This window comes from Eleutherodactylus coqui, chromosome 3 (assembly GCF_035609145.1).
Source record: "Eleutherodactylus coqui strain aEleCoq1 chromosome 3, aEleCoq1.hap1, whole genome shotgun sequence".
NCBI classification, from domain to species: domain Eukaryota; kingdom Metazoa; phylum Chordata; class Amphibia; order Anura; family Eleutherodactylidae; genus Eleutherodactylus; species Eleutherodactylus coqui.
In genome coordinates, this window is record NC_089839.1 from 239,194,293 (window position 1) to 239,212,856 (window position 18,564).

Here is an 18,564-nt window from a genome sequence, read left to right on the forward strand (position 1 = left end):
GCGGCCAGGATTAAGTGGGCCGTGGCGGGGGGATGGTGTGGGGGCTCTCTTGTTGTGTCGGTAAAGGTGAAATTCTTGGACTGCCACCAGACGAACCAATGCAAAGACATTTGCCAAGAATGTTTTCCCTGTTGGAGGAGGAGGGGGATGTTTTTGAGGCACTACGTGTCCTCTCCACGTGTCCGTGGTTATATGCACCTTAACAGTAACCGCGTTGGTGGGAAATGGCCTCGCCGCCATCATGTCTTTGGGAAGCCTCTGTTTCCACACCCCAGAGACATACCATTAGCAGCGGTATAGGCAGAGCCCAGAATTCGTAACATTTCAGCCGTAGCATTAGGACAGGCCCCACTAACATATCACTAGCAGCATTATAGGAGGAGCGCAGTCTTCGTTCCATGTCAGCAATAGTAGCACTCAAGACAGGCCCCAGTAACAATTCCGAAGCAGCAGTATAGCAGGAGCGCAGTCTTCGTTCCATGTCAGCAATAGTAGCACTCAAGACAGGCCCCAGTAACAATTCCGAAGCAGCAGTATAGCGGGAGCGCAGTCTTCGTTCCATGTCAGCAATAGTAGCACTCAAGACAGGCCCCAGTAACAATTCCGAAGCAGCAGTATAGCGGGAGCGCAGTCTTAGTTCCATTTCAGTAGCCTTAGTATAGCCAAGGCCCAAGTTACATTTATGTAGCTAAAGTGTAGGCCAACCCCACACACCTTTCTGTACCATGAGTGCAGGCGAAGAACATACAAATTGCTATGATTACACTGTAGGTGAGGGCCCCAAAAATTTGGTGTACCAACAGTACTAATGTACCTCAGTAAAAATTGGCCATGCCCAACCAAGATGGCAGGTGAATCGCTTTGGTTAATGTGGCTTAAGTGGTAACTAGGCCTGGAGGCAGCCCAGTGTAACGAAAAATTGGTTCAAGTTAAAGTTCCAACGCTTTTAAGCGCATTGAAACTTATAAAAATTGTTCAGAAAAATTATTTGAGTGAGCCTTGTGGCCCTGAGAAAAATTGCCCGTTCAGCGTGATTACGTGAGGTTTCAGGAGGAGGAGCAGGAGGAGGAGGAGGAATATTAGACACAGATTGATGAAGCAGAAATGTCCCCGTTTTGGATGGTGAGAGAGAACGTAGCTTCCATCCGCGGGTGCAGCCTACGTATTGCTTACGTATTGCTGCTGTCCGCTGGTGGAGAACAGAAGTCTGGGGAAATCCAGCCTTTGTTCATCTTGATGAGTGTTAGCCTGTCGGCACTGTCGGTTGACAAGCGGCTACGCTTATCTGTGATGATTCCCCCAGCCGCACTAAACACCCTCTCCGACAAGACGCTAGCCGCAGGACAAGCAAGCACCTCCAGGGCATACAGCGCTAGTTCAGGCCACGTGTCCAGCTTCGACACCCAGTAGTTGTAGGTGGCAGAGGCGTCACGGAGGACGGTCGTGCGATCCGCTACGTACTCCCTCACCATCCTTTTACAGTGCTCCCGCCGACTCAGCCTTGACTGGGGAGCGGTGACACAGTCTTGGTGGGGAGCCATAAAGCTGTCCAGGCCCTTAAAGACTGTTGCACTGCCTGGGATGTACATGCTGCTCGATCTACGCACATCCCCTGCTGCCTTGCCCTCGGTACTGCGCCTTCTGCCACTAGCGCTGTCGGCTGGGAATTTTACCATCAGCTTGTTCGCAAGGGTCCTGTGGTATAGCAACACTCTCGAACCCCTTTCCTCTTCGGGAATCAGAGTGGGCAGGTTCTCCTTATACCGTGGATCGAGCAGTGTGTACACCCAGTAATCCGTCGTGGCCAGAATGCGTGCAACGCGAGGGTCACGAGAAAGGCATCCTAACATGAAGTCAGCCATGTGTGCCAGGGTACCTGTACGCAACACATGGCTGTCTTCACTAGGAAGATCACTTTCAGGATCCTCCTCCTCCTCCTCAGGCCATACACGCTGAAAGGATGACAGGCAATCAGCCGGTGTACCGTCAGCAGCGGGCCAAGCTGTCTCTTCCCCCTCCTCCTCATCCTCCTCATGCTCCTCCTCCTCCTCCTCTACGCGCTGAGAAATAGACAGGAGGGTGCCCTGACTATCCAGCGGCATACTGTCTTCCCCCGCCCCCGTTTCCGAGCGCAAAGCAGCTGCCTTTATGGTTTGCAGGGAATTTCTCAAGATGCATAGCAGAGGAATGGTGACGCTAATGATTGCAGCATCGCCGCTCACCACCTGGGTAGACTCCTCAAAATTACCAAGGACATGGCAGATGTCTGCCAACCAGGCCCACTCTTCTGAAAGGAATTGAGGAGGCTGACTCCCACTGCGCCGCCCATGTTGGAGTTGGTATTCGACTATAGCTCTACGCTGTTCATAGAGCCTGGCCAACATGTGGACCGTAGAGTTCCACCGTGTGGGCACGTCGCACAGCAGTCGGTGCACTGGCAGCTTAAAGTGATGTTGCAGGGTGCGCAGGGTGGCAGCGTCCGTGTGGGACTTGCGGAAATGTGCGCAGAGCCGGCGCGCCTTTACCAGCAGGTCTGACAAGCGTGGGTAGCTTTTCAGAAAGCGCTGAACCACCAAATTAAAGACGTGGGCCAGGCATGGCACGTGCGTGAGGCTGCCGAGCTGCAGAGCCGCCACCAGGTTACGGCCGTTGTCACACACGACCATGCCCGGTTGGAGGCTCAGCGGCGCAAGCCAGCGGTCGGTCTGCTGTGTCAGACCCTGCAGCAGTTCGTGGGCCGTGTGCCTCTTATCGCCTAAGCTGAGTAGTTTCAGCACGGCCTGCTGACGCTTGCCCACCGCTGTGCTGCCAAACCGCGCGACACCGACTGCTGGCGACATGCTGCTGCTAACACATCTTGATTGCGAGACAGAGGAGGAGGAGGAGGGTGCTTTAGTGCAGGAAGCATACACCTCCGCAGATACCACCACCGAGCTGGGGCCCGCAATTCTGGGGGTGAGTAGGACGTGAGCGGTCCCAGGCTCTGACTCTGTCCCAGCCTCCACTAAATTCACCCAATGTGCCGTCAGGGAGATGTAGTGGCCCTGCCCGCCTGTGCTTGTCCACGTGTCCGTAGTTAAGTGGACCGTGGCAGTAACCGCGTTGGTGAGGGCGCGTACAATGTTGCGGGAGACGTGGTCGTGCAGGGCTGGGACGGCACATCGGGAAAAGTAGTGGCGACTGGGAACTGAGTAGCGCGGGGCCGCCGCCTCCATGATACTTTTGAAGGACTCCGTTTCCACAACCCTACACGGCAGCATCTCAAGGCTGATGAATTTTGCTATGCGGACGGTTAACGTTTGAGCGTGCGGGTGCGTGGCGGCGTACTTGCGCTTGCGCTCCAACAGTTGCGCAAGCGACGGCTGGACGGTGCGCTGAACTACACTGCTGGATGGGGCCGAGGACAGCGGAGGTGAGGGTGTGGGTGCAGGCCATGAGGCGGTAGTGCCTGTGTCCTGAGAGGGGGGTTGCATCTCAGTGGCAGGTTGGGGCACAGGGGGAGAGGCAGGGGTGCAAACCGGAGGCGCTGAACGGCCTTCGTCCCACCTTGTGGGGTGCTTGGCCATCATATGTCTGCGCATGGTGGTGGTGGTGAGGCTGTTGGTGTTGGCTCCCCGGCTGAGCTTTGCGCGACAAAGGTTGCACACCACTGTTCGTCGGTCGTCAGGCGTCTCTGTGAAAAACTGCCAGACCTTAGAGCACCTCGGCCTCTGCAGGGTGGCATGGCGCGAGGGGGCGCTTTGGGAAACAGTTGGTGGATTATTCGGTCTGGCCCTGCCTCTACCCCTGGCCACCGCACTGCCTCTTGCAACCTGCCCTGCTGATGCCCTTGACTCCCCCTCTGAAGACCTGTCCTCCTGAGTAAGCGTTGCACACCAGGTGGGGTCAGTCACCTCATCGTCCTGCTGCTCTTCTTCCGAATCCTCTGTGCGCTGCTCCCTCGGACTTACTGCCCTTACTACTACCTCACTGCAAGACAACTGTGTCTGATCGTCATCGTCCTCCTCACCCACAGAAAGTTGTTGAGACAGTTGGCGGAAGTCCCCAGCCTCTTCCCCCGGACCCCGGGAACTTTCGAATGGTTGGGCATCAGTGACGATAAACTCCTCTGGTGGGAGAGGAACCGCTGCTGCCCAATCTAAGCAGGGGCCCGAGAACAGTTCCTGGGAGTGTTCCCGCTCCTGAGCAGGTGTCATTGTAGTGGAGTGAGGAGGCTGGGAGGAAGGAGGAGCAGCAGACAGAGGATTCGGATTTGCAGCAGTGGACGGCGCAGAACTGCGTGTTGACGATAGGTTGCTCGAAGCACTTTCTGCCATCCAGGACAGGACCTGCTCACACTGCTCATTTTCTAATAACCGTCTCCCGCGTTGACCCATTAATTGGGCGATGAATGTGGGGACGCCAGAAACGTGCCTCTCTCCTAATCGCGCAGCAGTCGGCTGCGACACACCTGGATCAGGAGCTCGGCCTGTGCCCACACCCTGACTTGGCCCTCCGCGTCCTCGGCCGCGTCCACGTCCTCTAGGCCTACCCCTACCCCTCAGCATGCTGTATTACCAGTGATTTGATTTCACAGGCAGGAAATAAATTGGCGCAAGACTGCAGGCCAAATATAATTTTTTCCCTTTTTTGAAAACGAAAGGCCCCACTGCCTCTAGTGAATGTATAATCTAAGTTTAATAACTGTGCTGTGTCCCTGCTAATGTGTCACAGAACTGAGGGTAGCAGAGTTATTAACTCTGGCAGAGCAGGTATTTTTTTTCCCAATTAAGGAAAGCAAATGGCGAAGCCAGCAGTAAACTGTAGCTGGGTGCGTCTGATTTTTAAGCGTTGCACACGCAGCCGACACGTGTCCACCGCCCTTAGGACGGACAGAGGCAGGACAAATAGAATTATTTTCAGTTTTTTTCCACCAAAAGGCAGCACTGCGTATATTCAATGAACATGAGAAGTTTAATAACTGTGCTGTGTCCCTGCTAATGTGTCACAGAACGTGAGGTTAGCAGAGTTATTAACTCTGGCAGAGCAGGTATTTTTTTTCCCAATTAAGGAAAGCAAATGGCGAAGCCAGCAGTAAACCGTAGCTGGGTGCGTCTGATTTTTAAACGTTGCACACGCAGCCGACACGTGTCCACCGCCCTTAGGACGGACAGAGGCAGGACAAATAGAATTATTTTCAGTTTTTTCCCACCAAAAGGCAGCACTGCGTATATTCAATGAATAATAACTGTGTTGTGGCCCTGCCTACACAATTCTTTCCCTGCAGTATCAATGGAGGGTGCAATGCTCTGCAGAGGCGATTTTGAGAAGAAGAAAAAAATGCAGCACAGCTAACAGCAGCCAGCACAGTACTGCACACGGTTAAATATGGCCCTAGAAAGGACCGTTGAGGTTCTTGAAGGCTACACTCACTCCTAACACTCTCCCTGCCTATGCAGCACTTCTGTCCCTAATGCCGGGTGCAACGCTCTGCAGAGGCGATTTTGAGGAAAAAAAATAATTGCCACTGCTAACAGCAGCCAACACACAGCTATCAGTGGCCCTAATAAGGACCTTTGGGGGGTCTTGAAGCCTACACTAACTACCAATTCTTTCCCTACAGCAGCTCTGGTACAAACAGCACTGTCCCTCATCTAACTCACACGGCATCTGAGGCGAGCCGCGGGAGGGGCCGACTTTTATATTCGGCGGACACCTGATCACCCCAGCCACTCACAGCAGGGGGGTGGTATAGGGCTGGAACAACACAGGGGGAAGTTGTAATGCCTTCCCTGTCTTTCAATTGGCCAGAAAAGCGCGCTAACGTCTCAGGGAAGGAAGTGAAAGTAACCCGAACACCGCATGGTGTTCGTTACGAATAACGAACATCCCGAACACCCTAATATTCGCACGAATATCAAGCTCGGACGAACACGTTCGCTCATCTCTATTTTCTACCAATAGTTTTTTGTAATGGGAAAAGGGGGCAGCAATAAAATATTTCTCATAGTGCACCAACTAGCCTATGGCCGACCTTGGTCAGAGAAGCTGCTTTTATAATTAAAATGGAGAAGTCAAGTTGATAATATCCAAATACTTGCAATTTTCACTGGGTTGTTCCTAGCCTTTTGTTCACATTGTTGATTTCAAGCTGCTGGAGTTGGTCAGCAGCAAGTGAGTAGGAAAAAAGTTTATGTACTATGGGAGTTGCTATGGTGTTGGACACAGAGGCAACATTAATGATATGTGGGGGCACAGAGGGGACACTATTGCTATAGGAAGACACTGAGAGGCAGGTGTAGCAGCAAGATAGGGTGAGTATGCAGAGATGAGTCGAGGCTGTAACCAGTCTTCATGGTAGGCTGGGAAAAATAAGGAAGAAAAGGGTAAGTAAACTATTTCAGTCAGAGAAGATGCATCAGTGATCACTAGAGGTTATTACACTGTAATCACTAGCACTGTGTAGAGTTACTATCTGACTATTATATGGTGACTGCATTATTTAGAGGTATACTAGAGTTAAGAAGCTGTATCTATGTATGTATATTGTTACGATCGTGTGGGCAAACTAAGCACGGGGCCCACACGATCGTGACCAAAAGGAGTACTCGGTACGCACACGGATTTCTGGCAAACTGACCCTGTGCTACAAGGGGGATGACCTCGCCCTACCCAAGGGGGACATTGCCCAAATAAGGGATCTTTGGATCTGGGCCCTAGCTGATCCTAGGAGCCACGTACCAGAACAGGATGCATTAACATGCCACATGACAGGGATTTAACAACAGGACACACAGAGCCAGAATACACAGCATACAGCAGCCAAAATGCAGCCACTAGTAACAGATAGGAAGCTGAATATAAATAACAGGCATTAGTTGACATTTTGTACAAAACATGAAAGCTAGCAGGCCACTTCATGGCTCCTGGCTATACTGCTAGTCCCTACACTAACCAGGAGTCCAGCAGCACCAGACACAGTTCACACAGCAAGCTGCAACAGGACAGGTCACAGATATCAGGTCACACAGCAAGCTGACACAAAGCTGACAGAACATAAACAAACAAACGGACATGAACCAGCAAGACACAGATCACACAACAAGCTTGCACCAGACAAGGATTCATGATTGCTTACCCTTAACAACAGACAGAGACTGACCAGGAGCTGGGTTTTTATGTGAGCACAGACCCAGGACATTGGCTAGCAGCAAGAACCACACCCAGCCAGCTCAATCATTAACCCTGAGAGTGCTGTGCTGCTGGAAGCACAGTAGTACAACATGTCTCAGCAGCACACATAACATATATATATGAAGACAGTGTATCTATATTTTAAATCTTTATATTTTATATGTATATTTTTTGGGAGGGGAAGGACATCAGGACATATGTCTTGAAGCTTGTACCTCCAATCAATTAAGACCCAAGCAGCATCCCTGACAGCTGGTGCTGCATCTGTGGGCCACTTAAGAGACCTTGCCATGCAGCATAAAGTCCTACATAGCACATGGATGATAGCCATGAAGAGTAGTTTGGTGGGGGTCAAGCTGAAGTTTTGCACTTGGGCTCATGAGTCTTTAATAGAGATGAGCGAGCATACTCGTCCGAGCTTGATGCTCGTTCGAGTATTAGGGTGCTCGAGATGCTCGTTACTCGAGACGAGCACCACGCGGTACTCGTCTCGATTAAACGAGCACTGACCATTGAATTCAATGGAGCCGGCAATACAGCCGGCTCCATTGAAAGCAATGGGCTGCCAACGATTGCGGGATGAATTGTCGGGAAGGGCTTAAATATATAAGCCCTTCCCTGCAATTCATCTAGAAATGTGTAAAAATAAAAAATATATATATACTCACCTGGTCCCGGCAGAACGATGTTAACCCATTGAATTCAATGGAGCCGGCAATACAGCCAGCTCCATTGAAAGCAATGGGCTGCCGGCGATCGCGGGATGAATTGTCTGGAAGGGCTTAAATATATAAGCCCTTCCCTGCAATTCATCCAGAAATGTGTAAAAATAAAAAATATATACATACTCACCTGGTCCCAGCAGACGGAGTTCAGCGTGGCAGGCTGCAGTTCTCCTGAACTGCTCTGAACAGCTGTGAGTAGTATTCAGCAGCCGGGGATTTAAAATCCCTGCCTGCTGAATGAGATGCCTCTGATTGGTCACAGCCTGACCAATCAGAGGAAACCCTCACTCACACCCATTCATGAATTCATGAATGGGTGAGTGAGGGCTGCCTCTGACTGGCTCAGGGGCAGCTCTCAGCTGTCCCTGCACTGAGCCAATCAGAGGCAGCCCTCACTCACCCATTCATGAATTCATGAATGGGTGTGAGTGAGGGTTGCCTCTGATTGGTCAGGCTGTGACCAATCAGAGGCATCTCATTCAGCAGGCGGGGATTTTAAATCCCCGGCTTCTGAATACTACTCACAGCTGTTCAGAGCAGTTCAGGAGAACTGCAGCCAGCCGCGTCTGCCGGGACCAGGTGAGTATATATATATTTTTTATTTTTACACATTTCTGGATGAATTGCAGGGAAGGGCTTATATATTTAAGCCCTTCCCGACAATTCATCCCGCGTACGCCGGCAGCCCATTGCTTTCAATGGAGTCGGCTGTATTGCCGGCTCCATTGAATTCAATGGGCTAACATCGTTCTGCCGGGACAAGGTAAGTATATATTTTTTTTATTTTTACACATTTCTGGATGAATTGTAGGGAAGGGCTTATATATTTAAGCCCTTCCCGACAATTCATCCCGCGTACGCCGGCAGCCTATTGCTTTCAATGGAGTCGGCTGTATTGCCGGCTCCATTGAATTCAATGGGCTAACATCGTTCTTCTCTGCCACAGCTGTTACAGCTGTGGCAGAGGAGAACGATCTTTACGCTGACAGTGGAGGGGGGGGGGCCCACTCTTGCCACTATTGTGGCTAAATAGTGGGACCTGGGAGCTTGAGATGCAGCCCAAAATGTAGCTCCTCGCCTGCCCTATTCGTTTCTGTGTCGTTTCCATCACTTTCTTGGGTTTTGCAGATTTTCACAAATGAAAACCTTAGCGAGCATCGGCGATATACAAAAATGCTTGAGTCACCCATTGACTTCAATGGGGTTCGTTACTCGAAACGAACTCTCGAGCATCACTGAAAGTTCGACTCGAGTAACGAGCACCCGAGCATTTTGGTGCTTGCTCATCTCTAGTCTTTAACTATGTCCCTGACTGTGACTATCAATTTCCGATGAAATTCTACCCTTAAAGGAGATGTCCCGAGGCAGCAAGTGGGTCTATACACTTCTGTATGGCCATAATAATGCACTTTGTAATGTACATTGTGCATTAATTATGAGCCATACAGAAGTTATCAAAAGTTTTTTACTTACCTGCTCCGTTGCTGGCGTCCTCGTCTCCATGGAGCCGACTAATTTTTGGCCTCCGATGGCCAAATTAGCCGCGCTTGCGCAGTCCGGGTCTTCTGCAGTCTTCTATGGGGCTCCGTGTAGCTCCGTGTAGCTCCGCCCCGTCACGTGCCGATTCCAGCCAATCAGGAGGCTGGAATCGGCAGTGGACCGCACAGAAGAGCTGCGGTCCACGGAGGAAGAGGCCATCTTCAGCGGTGAGTAGAGAAGTCACCGGAGCGCGGGGATTAAGGTAAGCGCTCCGGTGAGCTTTCTTTACCTCCCTGCATCGGGGTTGTCTCGCGCCGAACGGGGGGGGGGTTGAAAAAAAAAAAAACCCGTTTCGGCGCGGGACAACCCCTTTAAATGATGTATCCTATGATTCCCTTTCCATTGAGGTTTCTTTGGCTAAATACAAGATGGCTGCCACCAAGATGGCCAACAAGTACCACCATAGTGCCAAATAGCTTTCACCACCCCTCTAAGTTTTCTGCAAAAGATATTTCGGGTGCCTCTGGCTTTTGAATAGCCATGTATATCAATCTGCTCAGCCTCTTCTGCTCTATAACATGCTATCTGCAAATCGGACACTATGTTCAATGTGAAACATTCCCTTTAAGTCCAATTGAAATAGAGTGTCACAAAGTTGAATTCACATCTCCGCCACTTTCACACGGCAGTATTTCAGTCAGTATTCTGGATCAGTTTTTGTAAGCCAGAAGAAGAAGTAGACCCAAAATATGGAAGATATGCAAAACATCCCATTATAGCTTTTCTCTGTGTTTATTTCATTCCGGGTTTTAGTGTACGAAAACTGGGACAAAATACTGACTAAAATACTGCTGTGTGAAAGTAGCCTAAATAAGTAAATGGATATTTGGTATTTCAAAAATCCTTAAACCAGCGAGGCCTCTCGTACAGTCCTTATCTCTTTATTACTATTATACTTGCTAGTATTTGTATGCAATCGATCTGCTAACTACTTTAAGGTAGAATCTTATGTTTATAGTATAGATATATTTTTTATAAAATTAAAGGTTTTATTTTTTTATCTAAAATGTAGAAATTGTCTGCAATTCTTATCAACATGTGGAAAAAGGCAGACTAATTTCAGTGCAAGCTGCATACAAATATGGAGAGGAAATTGACGTGGAATGTGATAGTGGATATATTCTTCAGACAGAGCCAAATAAACGTCGTACATGCACAACAAATGGCTGGAGTCCTCCAATTCGCTGTGTTGGTAAGTACAGTTGCCCTTTAACTGTAAATATTTTTGTCTTCTATGATTCATTACATAGGACAAAATTTAGCTAATTTTACTTTATATTAATATAGTGACAATAAATTAAAAAAAAATAAATAAATTGTGCTTGGCGAAAATAAAAAACCTCAAGTCAACAGAAAGCAAAATAATACAAGGTTCAAAGTCAAATCCTTCTAGGGGCCAAGATTCCCATTAACTGCGTATTTCTTGAATTGGAAAATATGCCTCCTCTTGATACTGTCTATACAGTTTATAATATCAAAAAGTGGAATATGACATAAAATGTATTTACTCTCTAAGGGTGGCTTCACACAAGCGTGTTTTTGCGTTTTTGCGCACCCATGTACGTGCAAAAATACGCGTGAATGCAGGTCCGTGCAGTGCTTGCAATGGAGCGGCGGCTGCTACCAGTGGCTCCATTGAACACAATGGTCTGCCGGCTCCCTGCATTCTTTTTCAGGGAAGAGCTTTACATTTAAGCTCTTCCCTGAAAAAGAACAATTTTAATGTAAAAAAAAATTATATATATATATATATATATATATACTTACCGCTTCGCCGCTGCCGTGACCCCCGCGGGGACGAATGAATGCCTCATTCATTCGTCGCGAGCTGCCTGTGATTGCCTGAGCACATCAGCCAATCACAAACAGCTCTTTCAGCAGGCGGGGATTTTAAATCCCTGCCTGCTGAAAGATCAGCACTAGAGAGACGGGGACAGCCAGGAGAAGACGCGGCTAAGCCTGACACCCAAAGGGAGGTAAGTATGGTTTTTTCGTGCGTTTTTACAGCACTTTTCCATGATTTTCACGGAAGGGCTTATATTCAAAGCCCTTCCCTGAAATCAATTGGCAGCAGAATCCTCTACCGCAGCTGATATGTGTGACAGCTGCGGTAGAGAATTGAAGAATTCCTTTGCTGCATCTGCCACAAATGTAGCAGCAGGGAATTCTTTTTAATAGCGGGGATGAAGGAAACATCTGCTGCATGTGGCAGATGTGTTCTTCCCCCCCGCGGGGGTCACGGCAGCGGCGGATAGGTAAGTATTTTTTTTTTTTACACTAAAATTGTTCTTTTTCAGGGAAGAACTTATATGTAAAGCCCTTCCCTGAAAAAGAATGCAGGGGTGCCGGCAGACCATTGTTTTCAATGGAACCGCCGGCAGCTGCCGCGGCTCCGTTGAGGATAATGCGTGGATTCCCAATGGTGCCTGCATGTCCTATCTTTGCAGGCACACGCCTGTAAAGCACGGACATGTGCACACACCATAGGGAATGCAATGTTGCAAATACAAGCGTGCTTTGTACGTGCGTATGCACGCTCAAAGACATGCTCGTGCGAAGCCAACCTTAGGCCTGTTTCACAGGGGCGACAAAGTCACACGATTTTCTTGCGTTGTGAGAATGCTACAAATCACATGTATGAGAAGCCCATACTTTCCTATGGGTTCCTTTACATTTGCGAGGTTTTTGTAGCATTTGACATTGTGAGTCAAAAACAATGCGGGACTTGCGATGTTTTGTAGCCCATGTTTCTCTATAGAATCTCTTTGTTGCATCCCATCTCACGAAAATGGTTATCGTGCGGTGCGATGCAATTTTGACAGTAGGAAATCCTACAGTCAAATCCTTAAAACTAAGTCTTAGCTGCAAAAAAAAAAAAAATATATGTAATACATCACCTAAGAGGAGCTGTCATCTGCGGCACGTCTTCTTCTCTTCACCTCCAGCATTCATCTTCACTCTTCTGCCAGCCCTTCCTGGATTGGAGGATCAAAATCCCCGCCTTCAAGAAGGGCTGGCTGTGATTGGTTCAGGAGCGCCTTGGCTCAGCCAGTCATTAAATTGCTGTGATTGGTTCACCGAGCACTGGCTCCGATTGGCTGAGCCATGGCACTTGTAAACCAATCACAGCCAGCCCTTCCTGGAGGCATGAGATTTTGATTTTTCAATCCAGAAAGAGCTGGCAAAAGACTGAACACGAATTCCGGAGGTGAAGAGGAGAAGATGTGCTGGAGATGACAGCAAATCTGAGGTGATGTATTACTTCTTTTCTGTTTTTCACTGCAGCTAGGGCTTATTTTCGGGGTAGAGCCTATATTTCAAGCCCATTCTCCACTCCACCCCCCAAAAATCCTCGCACGTGCTGCTACAAAGTTGCACAACCTTGTAGCACCACTTTCAGTTTTGTAGCACCACAAAATTGCGGTATCGGTGAAAGAAATTATAGCAATATCACACAGATCACCAATGCGAAATCGCTGTGATTTTTTGCGACGATATCACGTCGCCCATGTGTCCACTGGATATTTTGGGTCATAAATGGGGTTGATTAGGGTTAGAAAAACATGGCCACTTTCTTGTTAAAGCACAACCACACCTATGCACAGTTTGTGTGCTTCTGCAGATCAGATTGATTTACTGAAATGAATCTGAGTTTGAATACCAGATATAACCCATGGACAGGTGTGCTGCTGGTTTTGGAAATAAGCAAGCAAGTTCTTCTAACTTTAGACAACTGCTCATTGGCTTTGATCACACATTTTTGGTTCCATTTTTTCACTCAAAGATGGTGCATGCATTTTTTGCAATCTTTTTTTGTTACATTCTTTTGACAAATTTTAGCAATGTGGTTTTTTTTGGTGTGTTTCGTGTTCTATAGAAAAGCCTTTGGGAAAAAAAAGAAAAAAAAAGAAACAATAAAGCTTAGTGAGAAAGAAATGATACATCTGTTTGTGGCACTTTTGGTATTTCCCTAAAGATGCAATTACACGCACAGATGATCGCTTAAAATTCGTCAGAAACTGACAGTTTTGAGCAATCATTTTGCATTATGTACTAATAGGTTAATCAGCCCTTCAGTATGTAAGTAGCATGTATTTAGAGAACAGCAAGTGATCTGTTCTCTAAATACATTACTATTAGAGATGAGCGAGCACCAAAATGCTCGGGTGCTCGTTACTCGGGACGAACGTTTCGCAATGCTCGAGGGTTCGTTTCGAATAGCGAACCCCATTGAAGTCAATGGGCGACCCGAGCATTTTTGTATATCGCCGATGCTCTCTAAGGTTTTCATTTGTGAAAATCTGCAAAACCCAAGAAAGTGATGGAAACGGCACAGAGGGGGCTACATGTTGGGCTGCATCTCAAGTTCACAGGTCCCACTATTAAGCCACAATAGCGGCAAGAGTGGGCCCCCCCTCCCAACAACTTTGACTTCTGAAAAGCCCTCATTAGCAATGCATACCTTAGCTAAGCACCACACTACCTCCAACAAAGCACAATCACTGCCTGCATGACACTCCGCTGCCACTTCTCCTGGGTTACATGCTGCCCAACCCCCCCGCCGCACGACGCAGTTTCCACAGCGCACACCAAAGTGTCCATGCGCAGCCTTCAGATACACTCATGCCACACCACCCTCATGTCTATTTATAAGTGCGTCTGCCAGAGGAAAAGCAGGCACACACTGCAGAGGGTTGGCATGGCTAGGCAGCGACCCTCTTTAAAAGGGGTGGGGCGATAGTCCACAATGCTGTACAGAAGCAATGAGAAATCCAATCCTATGCCACCTCCATCTGGAGCTGCACACGTGGGCATAGCAATGGGGAACCCATGTGCCACACACTATTCATTCTGTCAAGGTGTCTGCATGCCCCAGTCAGACCGCAGTTTTTTATAAATAGTCACAGGCAGGTACAACTCCGCAATGGGAATTTCGTGTGCACCCACAGCATGGGTGGCTCCCTGGAACCCACCCGCTGTACATAAACGTATCCCATTGCAGTGCCCATCACAGCTGAGGTAACGTTCGATTAAATGCAGGTGGACTTCGGCCCACACTGCATGCCCCATCCTGACCGGGGTTTTTAATTCATAGACACAGGCAGGTACAACTCCCTATTGTGAAGTCCCTGTGGACCGACAGCATGGGTGGCTCCCTGGAACCCACCGGCGGTACATAAATATATCCCATTGCAGTGCCCATCACAGCTGAGGTAACGTCGTGCTTAATGCAGGTGGGCTTCGGCCCACACTGCATGCCCCAATCAGACTGGGGTTCTTTAGAAGTGGACAGATGTAGTTACAACTCCGTGTGGACCGACAGCATGGGTGGGTGCCAGGAAGCCACCGGCGGTACATAAATATATCCCATTGCATTGCCCATCACAGCTGAGGTAATGTCGTGCTTAATGCAGGTGGGCTTCGGCCCACACTGCATGCCCCAGTCTGACTGGGGTTCTTTAGAAGTGGACAGATGTAGTTACAACTCCGTGTGGACCCACAGCATGGGTGGCTCCCTGGAACCCACCGGCGGTACATAAATATATCCCATTGCATTGCCCATCACAGCTGAGGTAATGGCGTGCTTAATGCAGGTGGGCTTCAGCCCACACTGCATGCCCCAGTCAGACTGGGGTTCTTTAGAAGTGGACAGATGTAGTTACAACTCCGTGTGGACCCACAGCATGGGTGGGTGCCAGAAAGCCACCGGCGGTACATAAATATATCCCATTGCATTGCCCATCACAGTTGAGGTAATGTCGTGCTTAATGCAGGTGGGCTTCGGCCCACACTGCATGCCCCAGTCTGACTGGGGTTCTTTAGAAGTGGACAGATGTAGTTACAACTCCGTGTGGACCCACAGCATGGGTGGCTCCCTGGAACCCACCGGCGGTACATAAATATATCCCATTGCATTGCCCAACACAGCTGATGTAACGTCAGCTGTAATGCAGGTGGGCTAAAAATTCATTTGATTACACTGTAGGCGAGGGCCCCAAAAAATTGGTGTACCAACAGTACTAATGTATCTGAGAAAAATTGTCCATGCCCAACCAAGAGGGCAGTTGAAATCCATTAATCGCTTTGGTTAATGTGGCTTAATTGGTAACTAGGCCTGGAGGCAGCCCACTTAAAATAAAAATTGGTTGAGGTGAAAGTTTCAACGCTTTAATGAGCATTGAAACGTATAAAAATTGTTTAGAAAAATTATATGACTTGGCCTTGTGGGCCTAAGAAAAATTGCCCGTTCGGCGTGATTATGTGAGGTTTCAGGAGGAGGAGCAGGAGGAGGAATATTATACACAGATTGATGAAGCAAAAAGGTCCCCGTTTTTGATGGGGATAGAGAACGATGCTTCCATCCGCGGGTGCAGCCTACGTATTGCTTAGGTATCGCTGCTGTCCGCTGGTGGAGAAGAGAAATCTGGGGAAATCCAGGCTTTGTTCATCTTGATGAGTGTAAGCCTGTCGGCACTGTCGGTTGACAGGCGGGTACGCTTATCTGTGATGATTCCCCCAGCCGCACTAAACACCCTCTCTGACAAGACGCTAGCCGCAGGACAAGCAAGCACCTCCAGGGAATACAGCGCGAGTTCAGGCCACGTGTCCAGCTTCGACACCCAGTAGTTGTAGGGGGCAGAGGCATCACAGTGCTAGTGGTATTCCACTATAGCTCTACGCTGCTCATAGAGCCTGGCCAACATGTGGAGCGTAGAGTTCCACCGTGTGGGCACGTCGCACAGCAGTCGGTGCACTGGCAGATTAAACCGATGTTGCAGGGTGGCAGCGTCCGTGTGGGACTTACGGAAATGTGCGCAGAGCCGGCGCACCTTTCCGAGCAGGTCTGACAAGCGTGGGTAGCTTTTCAGAAAGCGCTGAACCACCAAATTAGAGATGTGGGCCAGGCATGGCACGTGCGTGAGGCTGCCGAGCTGCAGAGCCGCCACCAGGTTACGGCCGTTGTCACACACGACCATGCCCGGTTGGAGGCTCAGCGGCACAAGCCAGCGGTCAGTCTGCTCTGTCAGACCCTGCAGCAGTTCGTGGGCTTTGTGCCTCTTATCTCCTAAGCTGAGTAGTTTCAGCACGGCCTGCTGACGCTTGCCCACCGCTGTGCTGCCACGCCGCGCGACACCGACTGCTGCCGACGTGCTGCTGCTGACACATCTTGATTGCGAGACAGAGGTTGCGGAGGTGGAGGAGGGTCGTTTAGTGGAGGAAGCATACACCGCCGCAGATACCAGCACCGAGCTGGAGCCCGCAATTCTGGGGGTGGGTAGGACGTGAGCGGTCCCAGGCTCTGACTCTGTCCCAGCCTCCACTAAATTCACCCAATGTGCCGTCAGTGACATATAGTGGCCCTGCCCGCCTGTGCTTGTCCACGTGTCCGTTGTTAAGTGGACCTTGGCAGTAACCACGTTGGTGAGGGCGCGTACAATGTTGCGGGAGACGTGGTCGTGCAGGGCTGGGACGGCACATCGGGAAAAGTAGTGGCGACTGGGAATCGCGTAGAGCGGGGCCGCCGCCGCCATCATTCTTTTGAAAGCCTCCGTTTCCACAAGCCTATACAGCAGCATCTCCAGGCTGATCAATTTGGCTATGTGCACGTTTAACGCTTGAGCGTACGGGTGCGTGGCGGCGTACTTGCGCTTGCGCTCAAACACTTGCGCTAGCGACGGCTGGACGGTGCGCTGAGAGACATTGGTGGATGGGGCCGAGGACAGCGGAGGTGAGGGTGTGGGTGCAGGCCAGGAGACGGTAGTGCCTGTGTCCAGAGAGGGGGGTTGAATCTCAGTGGCAGGTTGGGGCACAGGGGGAGAGGCAGTGGTGCCAACCGGAGGCGCTGAACGACCTTCGTCCCACCTTGTGGGGTGCTTGGCCATCATATGTCTGCGCATGCTGGTGGTGGTGAGGCTGGTGGTGGTGGCACCCCAGCTGATCTTGGCGCGACAAAGGTTGCACACCACTGTTCGTCGGTCGTCTGCACTCTCAGGGAAAAACTGCCAGACCTTTGAGCACCTCGGCCTCTGCAGGGTGGCATGGCTCGATGGGGCCTTTTGGGAAACAGTTGGTGGATTATTCGGTCTGGCCCTGCCTCTACTCCTGGCCTCCGCACTGCCTCTTGCAACCTGCCCTGCTGCTGCACTTGCCTCCCCCTCTGAAGACCTGTCCTCAGTAGGCTTAGCAAACCAGGTGGGTTCAGTCACCTCATCGTCCAGCTGCTCTTCCTCCGAATCCTCTGTGCGCTCCTCCCTCGGACTTACTTGAATTACTATTACCTGAGTGATAGACAACTGTGTCTCATCGTCATCGTCCTCCTCACCCACTGAAATCTCTTGAGACAGTTGCCGGAAGTCCCCAGCCTCATCCCCCGGACCCCGGGAACTTTCCAAAGGTTGGGCATCGGTCACGACAAACTCCTCCGGTGGGAGAGGAACCATTGCTGCCCATTCTGGGCAGGGGCCCGAGAACAGTCCCTGGGAGTCTGCCTGCTCCTCAGAATGTGTCATTGCAATGGAGTGAGGAGGCTGGGAGGAAGGAGGAGCAGCAGCCAGAGGATTCAGAGTTGCAGCAGTGGATGGCGTAGAAGACTCGGTGGTTGATAGATTGCTGGATGCACTTTCTGCCATCCATGATAGGAACTGCTCACACTGCTCATTTGCTAATAAAGGTCTACCGCGTGGACCCATTAATTGTGAGATTAATCTGGGGACGCCAGAAACGTGCCTCTCTCGTAATCCCGCAGCAGTCGGCTGCGAAACACCTGGATCAGGATCTCGGCCTGTGCCCACACCCTGACTTGGGCCTCTGCGTCCTCGCCCACGTCCACGTCCTCTAGGCCTACCCCTACCCCTCAGCATGGTGTATTACGAGTAGAGCAGAAACAGAACGCTGTAATAAAATGTGCCGCTTATTGGCCTGTAATTGGAGGCTGACTTCGCTTACGGAACGCACAGCAGAGCCAGGAAACACTTTTGCGCACGCCTGCAGTGAGACGTAGGTGCGTAGGACTGAGATAGTGGAATTCACAGCGCAGAAGCAGTCAAGTGGCCAGACGCCACTAGTAGGCCTTAAGTATTTTGCTTCTATTTTTTGAACGGCAGAGCTCCTACAGTACACAGATACT

General features: G+C 50.0%; 1 protein-coding gene across 8 annotated transcripts in view; it reads left to right on the forward strand.

Moving 5' to 3' along the window:
- Window positions 1–18,564, forward strand: part of LOC136621575 (coagulation factor XIII B chain-like) — a 612,738-nt gene that overhangs the window by 288,609 nt on the left and 305,565 nt on the right. For 3 of the 8 annotated variants that reach the window (XM_066597145.1, XM_066597141.1, XM_066597139.1), the window contains one exon: window positions 10,450–10,629. The exons of the other annotated variants lie outside the window; for them this stretch is intronic. In XM_066597145.1, the coding sequence (XP_066453242.1) occupies window positions 10,450–10,629 (180 nt within the window). The remainder of the gene's footprint in view (window positions 1–10,449; window positions 10,630–18,564) is intronic. 8 annotated transcript variants of the gene reach the window in all.